This window comes from Pimephales promelas, chromosome 7 (assembly GCF_988280905.1).
Source record: "Pimephales promelas chromosome 7, fPimPro1.hap1.1, whole genome shotgun sequence".
Lineage (NCBI taxonomy): Eukaryota > Metazoa > Chordata > Actinopteri > Cypriniformes > Leuciscidae > Pimephales > Pimephales promelas.
The window spans coordinates 30,647,996-30,657,729 of NC_142775.1; the positions used below are offsets into that span (position 1 = coordinate 30,647,996).

Consider the following 9,734-nt stretch of genomic DNA (forward strand, 5'->3'; position numbering starts at 1 on the left):
GAAAGTAATGAAGCCTAGCAAAGTTATAATTTAAACAAATAAAACAATATGATATATTTTATGTTTATTGGCTATGCGATTTTGTTTATTTGTGCATTGTTTTTGTATTTTAATGTTTTATTTATTTTACCTCATTAGGTTATAATAGATGTTACTAAATGTAATGAATAGCTACATCAGTTTAAAAGTTTACAGTGCTGGTGCTTGAAACGGCTCGTTTAATCTGAATAGGCTATAGTGTTATCCGTGAAGTTATCAGTCACATATATTTTCTGAATACAAATACAATATATGCTCTGTTCATTTTGTACCCCTAAGCCAATGCTGAAATGCTTAATGTTGTATATGACTGTTATTTGCTTTGCTTTATCTGTAACCCATCTATTGTGATTTCCATGTTTGTTTGTTACTTGCCCATTGGTAAAAAAAAAAATAAATTAGACAAAAATTCATTATCATCAGTTTAATTTCAAAATTAACCCGTTTAATTTCAGTCCGCCTGTTGCGGACAAAAGACCGACATCAGTAAAATAAAACAAACGCTGAAGCGAATTCAAGCCAAACAATTTCCTCTGGAAAAAAAGGGGAAAAAAGCAAAACAAAACATCTAAAGCATCGTTAACCTAAGCAAATGATGCCGTAAACTGCAATAGATTTATATAAACTAAGCTTCCTGTTCAGGGACAAGGTCTAGTCACTTTTATTCGTATGTTGACATATCCAAATTAGACATAGCAAATTGCAACGCCTTAACGTGATTTCTTAGCTGTGCCCTAAGATCTGTCACTCTCCCGAAGGATATCCAATGAGCATCAATCTCGCAAAAACTTCCTCGCGGTAATTGGGTGAAGGATGTGGATGGTGTGCGCACGCGGGGGCTGAACGTAAACATTCGCGTGCACTCGCGCTCAGAGAGAGGAACGGAGCGAGCGAGGACAGTGAAAGTCTCCCTCGCGCGTGTATTTGATAGAGTTGTGTGCAGTGGAATGCATTGAAGATTAACGTCAGATGGACTCTGTGAAAGGAAGAAATATGAGTAGCAAGACTCTGTAAGAAAGGACTGAGGACCAGAGAGAAGTTTTCAAGCGAGCGTCTTCTGATAAGCCTCCACATAAAAGTCAAGAGAGAGCGCGCGATGAAGTTCGGTGTGGGATTTTTGTAATCACCACGTGAAGTTGATGTGGAGAAGAAAAAGAAAAGAAGAAGAAGAAGCAAGAAGCAACACTTTTTTTGTTCTTATTATTGGTCTTTAAGACAATGAAATTAACAATGGAATTCAAACGTAAAAGCAACTTCCATGCATAATGTGGATTTCTACGCTGAAGGTATTTCTTTCTCCTTTTGCTTACGATAAAAGGAGTTTTTGACGGATATATTCTTTGCCATCTTTTGCTGTGTTGTCGGTGGACCAAATCAAAATACCACGCATATTTTTCCAGCTTGAATAATTCATGAAATAGTGCGTGCCTTCGAGGCTTGGAAAAAAAGTTACGGTTACAATACGGGGAGGGGGGAATAATAAGTAGAATTGTTCAAAGTGGTGAGGGGGGATGGCCACAGCGGCTTCCAATCCTTACCTGGCCAGCAATAGCATTCTCTCATCAGCCTCAATCGTGCACTCGGAGTCCGGAGGTGGTGGCATGCAGCCGGGAAGTGGTGTCGTAACATCGGTGTCGGGAGGGTACAGAGGAGACCCCGCGGTCAAGATGGTGCAGAGCGACTTCATGCAAGGAGCCATGTCGGCCAGTAACGGGGGGCACATGCTGAGCCATGCCCATCAGTGGGTTACCTCACTGCCCCATGCCGCTGCCGCAGCCGCCGCTGCCGCAGCCGCCGCGGCAGCAGAAGCGGGCTCGCCTTGGTCCTCCAGTCCAGTTGGCATGGCCGGTAGCCCACAGCAACAAGATGTGAAGAGCAGTTCAAACAGGGAAGACCTGCACTCGGGCACCGCGTTGCACCACAGACCCTCGCATTTAGGGGCTCACCAGTCGCACCAAAGCGCATGGGGTGGCACCACAGCCTCACACATCCCCACCATCACCGGAGGACAGCAGCAATCCCAGCAGTCTCTCATTTATTCCCAACCCGGTGGTTTCACAGTCAACGGGATGTTGAACCCTCCTGGGAGTTTAGTCCACCCTGGGCTGATGCGAGGAGACTCTCCAGAAATGGATCACCATCATCACCATCATCATCATCAACAGCAGCACCCTCACCACCACCACCACCAGCACCACCACGCCGGAGTGAACAGCCACGATTCGCACTCAGACGAGGACACGCCGACCTCCGACGACCTGGAGCAGTTTGCCAAACAGTTTAAGCAGCGTCGGATCAAACTGGGTTTTACTCAAGCCGACGTTGGGTTAGCCCTGGGAACTCTTTACGGAAATGTTTTCTCTCAGACCACCATTTGCCGGTTCGAGGCTCTCCAGCTGAGCTTTAAAAACATGTGCAAACTCAAGCCGCTGCTGAACAAGTGGCTGGAAGAGGCCGACTCGACCACCGGTAGTCCCACCAGCATCGATAAAATAGCAGCTCAAGGCAGGAAACGAAAGAAGCGCACCTCCATCGAAGTGAGCGTGAAGGGAGCCTTGGAAAGCCATTTTCTGAAATGCCCAAAACCGGCAGCGCAGGAGATTACCTCTCTGGCGGACAACCTCCAGTTGGAAAAGGAGGTGGTTCGGGTCTGGTTCTGCAACCGAAGGCAGAAGGAGAAGAGGATGACACCGCCCGGAGTTCCTCAGACGCCCGAGGACGTGTACACCCATGCCGGCAACGTGAGTGCAGACACACCGCCTCCGTCCATGGACTGCAAACGTATGTTCACTGAGACGTAGAACGAATCATATTTTTTTTTATGTACTGTTCAAGTCAGCAAGATATCACAAATATTATATGTATATACGAGATAACCCAAAACTGAAATCTTTAAAAGCTTTTCGGGTTTTTTTAATCCTCCAATGTCCCTAACGTTAAATGACTGTTTGCTCTGTGTTTCAGGGGAGTTTTGTGGTAGATTACTTAAAAGGTGCAAGTTTGAAAGATGAACCAGACAGCAACCACAACAGCGTGACAACTACGAGCTCCTATGGCCAGGAGATTCTGGTGCACTGACACCGAAATCATAACCAGCCCAAAGCCAACATAGACTTTATGGATTGAAATCACAAAAGAACTCCCAAGGACATGGATCAATGCAGACGAACATTAAATATTAAACAGCGGAAGAATTTACCCCAGGACACGTATCAATTTTACGCACAGGAATTATATTACTCATTTTAACAAAACGGAATTGTCTTCTCTTGGAGCATTATGTGCAACAAACTACACCTTTTATAATTCATAGTATTTTTGTGGACTACACTTCTGTGAATAGCTTTTACACAGAGAAAGCTCTTAAGAAAAAAAAAAGAAAAAAAAAAGATTGATTACTCTCAAGCTGCACTTATTTTCCAATTTCAGCCGACCCCTTGTTAAACACTTTTTGTTGTTGTTTGGCTGAATCATCGTGGATATTGCCCTCTCTTCACTGCTTTTTCCCAGGCAGAGTTTTTTTTGGTGGGGATTTGATAACAAGTCTGTGTAAATTTGCCAATATGAAAAATTAATGTGTTGGTTTAAACGATTTGCTTTATATTTTTCACTAAATCAATTTCAAATATTTTCAGGAGCAATTACAGATTTGTTGCGCGCTGTGATGACTTTCAACCTAGTAGCATCTCTTGTAGGCCTTCCCCCTGCCATTTTAAATATTGATTATATTTTATACTGTTACTATTACACTTGTTATTATATACAGATATTGTACACAAACGCATTGACGAAGCTGAAACAAACCGTTGTCAAACCGTTTCCCCCGTGGTTGTTATTTAAGTTCAGTACTGACTCAGCGAGAAGTGAATGAGAACAATAAATCTGATATAGCTTTCATATGCATCGGTGCAACTTACTTTCTTTTTCTTTCTTTCTTTCTTTCTTTCTTTCTTTCTTTCTTTCTTTCTTTCTTTCTTTCTTTCTTTCTTTCTTTCTTTCTTTCTTTCTTTCTTTCTTAAAGTTTGCTTAAATATTAAAACTAAATTCTAAATGAAAACTCATTTCTGATATTTGTTTGATTTGATTTACTGAGAATTTTTTTTGTACAAAGGGAATTTTGAAGAGTTTCTCAATAACCTGACTCTTGGCCTAAAAAGGGAGTCGAAGAACTTTTAAAATGTTTTCACTTCGCAGTGTCATATTGTTGTCTTATTTTCCTTTCTGTTAGCCTGTTTTTTTTTTTAGCCTACATGTTTTATTTATTTATTTATTTTTTTTAAGAAATAATCGTAACTATTGTCTATTTATCTATAGGCTAGGCGTTTAAGAAAGATAAGCTTCACGTCATCGTTCCAAAAACAAATAATGTAGGCTAATACATTTTTTATTTGATTATAAAACTTTTTTTCCCCCGTCAATGACTTACAGATTTTCTGTGACTCCAAATAGGCTAGTAGCCTATTTTCGTATTTCACCAGGCTATGCATTAACTGACACCCACTATAGCCATGCTGATTTAGATTATTTTCTTCTCAACTGAATATAAATGATCAAAACAGTCAGAGGCCTTATTGGTTCCAAAAACACCGAAATGTAATAAATCTTATTATAAATCCTGATAGCATCAAAGGGACATGGAAATGTATTCAGAATACGCTTCATCTCTCGTCCTCATTAAATCAGGGTAATAATTTCCATATTTTGCTTGACATGCATTACGTCCCACTAGAATGCTTTGGAAGTTTCTTTTTCTCTTCTTTCTCGTTTTAAAACAAATATTCGACACATAAATATTATCAGCAGCGACGTGATATTTGCCTTAATGGACAACCTAATTACCGCTTTCTTTGTAGTATTTTATGCAAACATTATTTTATTATTTAGTCCAAGTCATTTCAGTAAATAGCCTAACTGGATGAACTCAACAAAACAACTGCAATATCTTAGTAGGAAACAAACAGCAGAATTGCATGTAGCCTATGGCTAATTAAAATAGGCCTAGGCTAGATCATATTAAATTGGCGTGCCTTCAGCAAACAGTTGATTTATTTGGCTTTATTATGATAACGGCCGTTTCGTAAAATTCCTCTTTTTTCTTCAAATTTAAATTTGAAAAAGCGAGCGTCCCGCTCAGCGAGTGACGTAATTTGGAATCCATTCCGTGCACGCTCTAAAGCAGTAGTGCATTTGTATGCATGGAAATTCGTATGCTTGCCACGTAGCTCTCTGAGTGCAAAAGGGCCTAGATCCTTCCATCAGATTGCAATGTAAAAGCGTGCAAAAACGATTGTGTGACTGAATTGCTTTTTTTTTTTCTGAAAACCGACCGTTACTACTACTGGGGAATAGCACAACCGTTGGCCCTTAATTTTCATCAAGACAGGTTTGACAATTTATCCTATTTGTATTCATTTTAAATAGCTTTACACTCTTAAGGCGCAACACCTTCCTGCTGAACGACGCTTCTGTTGAGACTTGAGAGTGCAGCTGATTTTTTTTTTTTTTCTCAAGAACTTTTGTGTGGTAGTGACTATTCAGCTAAGCACACGGCCCTTCTATTGATGATTTAAATTTCGCGGATGATTTACCGTACATCCGTTGCATGGCAACGAAATTCAACCTGTGGTTATAAGCACGCGCCCCACCCTTCATGCAATATAGCCAATGTTAATAGCACCGCTCACATCCAGAATAACTGTGAAGCTTGCAGTTGCTGTCTAAAATGATGTCTAAAATGCACTTTTACTGGATAAAATAAGACTTTGATTATATTACTATTTTCTAGTTTTAATTTTTAGCTTTACTTTGCACAAAATGCAATATGATCGAAAATGAAGATTTTTTGTAAAAGTATATTTTCAGCGATTGCAAAGTAAAAATCAATTACATTGACTGAAAAATTGCAACCTTCAAAAGAAGTACAGCCTGTGTAATGAAAATAGCTGTCCACGCTCAAAGAGTAGCCTATAACTGATGATTCTGATTAATGTGATAAAATATGATTTCTTCTTCTTAGGTGTTAGACCCTGGATTGCATAATATAAAACTCAATGATACCTCTACTGTAGACTAACAAAAAGAAACTATAGGCTAAAGCAAAAAAAAAAAAAGAAAAAAAATCAATCAATCAAACAAAAAAACAAACAAAAAAAACCCTGTAACACATAACTCAAAACACATAACTCTAGCACGCAAAATTATTATTTTCTATTATTTTTATTTGGGGGGTGAGAATGGGCTGCCATTTTTGATACCTCTGTTCTGTGTGGGGATCATACGCATAGCCTAATGCTTTTTTATGCAGTTATAATATAATATAATATCTCTTGAGGTGCCAAATATGTGTAACTGAAAAATTTGAATTTAAATGTTAAATCGTTTTTTTTTTTCACACTGCTCTTTTAAATACTTTCTATAAATGTTAATTTTACCAAAATTGTGGATGTTTATGGACCATAAAAAATAAATCATACTCTCTCATATTTCTTTAGCGCCATCTTTTGGAATTCCCTCCCGAATCAAACCTTTTTTTTTTTTTTTTTTTTTTATCGATAAAACAATACTGAATGAATATTTAAAAACAGCATTAATTATAATTACGAAAAACGTGCTGGTACTGTTTTTTGAAAACGTTTGAATTAACATTTCTATCTTTTTATGTGTGAAATGTATTTGTTTACATAAACATAAGATGCAATAAAATAAAATGATAAAATTGGTTGCAAAAAAATGGTGCAAAGGCTACCGATAAACCTTTAAATGCTTCTTTTAAAGATATTAAACTGCTTGCCTAGTGCTCAAGCTTGGGATTAGAGACAGAGAGATAGCCAAATTAAAATGTTTATAGTGATGTATTTATTTATAATTTCTTAAAATCTGCTTTTTTTTGTTCCGTGCAGACTGCCCGGACACCTAACTATGTCTCACACAGCATAGCATTTGCTTTTCTCGCAATTCCCTTCAGTCCTTCAGCCAATAGATGTGGTCCGAGCCTCATACAGGATGGCTGAATTAGTGGCCATGGGACCTTCACTGTCCCACACCTGCTGCAAGCCCGTGGCACACTGCCAGCTGAGGTCAGTTAGCCCGCCAGGCACATTACCCTGGCAGCAGTTGCCAAGGTGACAGCATGTCAGAGCCTGCCCATTGAGGAGTGAATGGAGGGCTGACGGCCAACGCATCGCTGCCTCTGACCGGCCCCTGGAACTTCAGGAAGTGGGGGACCGAGAAGGCACACATTCAAACGCTCAGCAATAAACTGACTCTACACGTGGCAGGGGCCTAAATCCTTAACCTCTATAATCTCAACATTAGTGCTGATATGTGATACTAAGTGAGTTAAACACACTTTCCCATCTCAGACTTGGTCGGTCTGGAAGTGCTTCGAATGACAGCAATTAATTCTGTATAGGTAACAATCACAAATATGGATATAAGTGTGTGTGTGTGAGAGTGAGAGAAAGCAGGAGAGAGGATGAACAGCGATAAAAGACGCTAGTAAGAACAGGAGGTGAAAGGTGTTCCTGCTTTTGTTGTAGCTATCACATTAAATGGAGGATGTGAAGCAGAGGGGAAATAAGCTGTGGGCTCTGTGGTTTAATAGATTACTTACAATTGGACACAGGTATTTGGAGTTAGCCATTATACCCTTGAGGCTCAAAAAAAGGTAAAAGACAGCTCACAATTCAAGAAAATCGGCCGCTGCTTCTTGTTCAAACGCCTTTGTGTTTTCCTAAAACAAACATATTCATTTAGCATAGTGTTTTGTGCTTTCAAAAATGTGTCTGCGAATATTTGCATTAGCATGTTTTTGCTGTTTCTGAAGAACACTTACACATTATCGAGAGCCCTTTCAAGCATAAGCTCTTTTAAATTCAACTCATTGTAGTCACGGCACAATTTGTTAAGGTCAAATCTTTGTCTGAATGGATTGAGTCAGAATTGTATTGAGGTCATCAAAAAGCACAAAGCCATATCTCTTCAAGGGCACATCTGAATTTCAGCTGAGCTCTTAGAGCCTCAATCTCCCTTGGAAAGAAAGGGAAAAAATGTAGACCTAGACCCATGGAATAAGGTCTCGGCATTAGAAAACGGCCCCGACAGGCCTCTCCTGAAACGCTATTACAGTATGCGGAGACTGAATTCAATATGCACGTTTACGAAAAGCCGTTTGGCAGCTCAAGAAAATCATCCTCAACACTTATTTCCGGGATTGTTTGGTTTTAATCTTCTGTTTTTCGAGAACTCACAAGCCCTATATTGTGAAGGATTCGGTTGAGATGTCAAATCCAAATTGTCACTTCAGAGAGATTTCTCCTTGGACCACGTCATTATTAGCAAAAATGGCAGAACAACAAAATCCTTTCATAGATGAGAGGATACTTTTCACTTTCTCTCTGCTCACATTTCACTCTACTTATAGAGGATAAGTGCAGGAATTCCTGTTGTTCAAGCCTCTCCAAACATGTCACATACGACGTAGCGGAGAGTTTGCGGGCTGAAATAAAAGTAGCTAATTGATGCAATACACCAAGGACATAATTATCTCTTTGAATAACTGGCGGTGGTTTAATTGCTGGTAATTGTTCTCCAAACCTTGTTCAGAAGTGATGAACACAAGACTGTTATTATGCATCATGTGTTAATCCTGCTAGTCTGGCTTAGTCATTAGGGCTTCTGTATCAAAGCGCCACGATAAGGGCCGCAGAGAGGGGGAAATATCATCTGCGCACACACAATGTACACGCATAATTGTGACATAATGCGCTATAGTCCGGCATTCCTCCTTGATAACACACTGTACCTAAATGCAAACAGAAATAAACAGGCGATCTCCGTGCCACCTATTCACGGTCCTCTTCTTTCTGCTGTCACACGCTCCGGTGCGAATTTTCCCTCAGATGTCATATTTATAACAGTGGGGTTTCTGTTATCCTGTGTTTGCTGTTAATTATTGCCACATTGCAACACCAGACTCCGAGCCCTACAGGAAACAAACACTGATTAACGTGATTGGGCCTGCTGAGAATTGCGGGTCCGGTTGAAGTGTGTTGATTGTTGAACTGTTCCCACTCTCTCACCCCAGCAGTCTTGCCCTCTTGCCCTCTGAGCCTTGTGAGGCCGTTCAGTGGCGAATACTTCAAAAGATGTCTGGGGGTTTGCATAATCTGAAGTAATCCAAGATCTGATCGAAATTGCTTGTGTTTTTGAAATTACATTGAGAATGTCAGAAAAGGAATATTACGGGTTATGGGTACAAGATAAGGTCAATCGATAGTATTTGTGGCATAATGACGAATTAAAAAAAAAAAATGACTTTACCAATTACTTTTAAACTTGTCCCTTTTCTTTAAAAATCTGGGTTACAGTGAGTCACTTATAGACTACAGTAAAAAGTGAATTGGGGCCAATACCTAAACGGTAAAATACTTATAAAATGTTATTGCTGCCTTCAATTTCTAAGTAATCAACTTGGTTGTTTAAGTCCTTTTAACTTGTGACATTAAACTGACTTTAAAATGAGTTGAATCTTGTATAACTTATAAAAAGACTTGAAAATTTGCTTTGATTGAATAAAAAAAGTAAAAAGCATGTTGTCATAAAGTGTGTCAACAAGACAATAATACAATCTTTACTAATCAAAGGATAAATAAATCCAGCCTTGAGCGCCGAAAGAGATTTCTTTTAAAAACATT

General features: G+C 39.4%; 1 protein-coding gene across 2 annotated transcripts; it reads left to right on the forward strand.

Moving 5' to 3' along the window:
• The first annotated feature begins 874 nt into the window (after positions 1-874).
• Positions 875-3,936, forward strand: pou3f3a (POU class 3 homeobox 3a). Of its 2 annotated transcripts, none has more exons than XM_039683594.2 (2): positions 875-2,780; positions 3,004-3,936. In XM_039683594.2, exons 1-2 carry the CDS (start codon positions 1,551-1,553, stop codon positions 3,115-3,117), a joined length of 1,344 nt encoding a protein of 447 aa, XP_039539528.1. In that variant the 5' UTR covers positions 875-1,550; the 3' UTR covers positions 3,118-3,936. The 2 variants fall into 2 exon arrangements, with proteins under 2 accessions (XP_039539528.1, XP_039539529.1); XM_039683595.2 differs by having other exon boundaries at positions 875-2,820; positions 3,004-3,290.
• Positions 3,937-9,734: the final 5,798 nt, after the last annotated feature.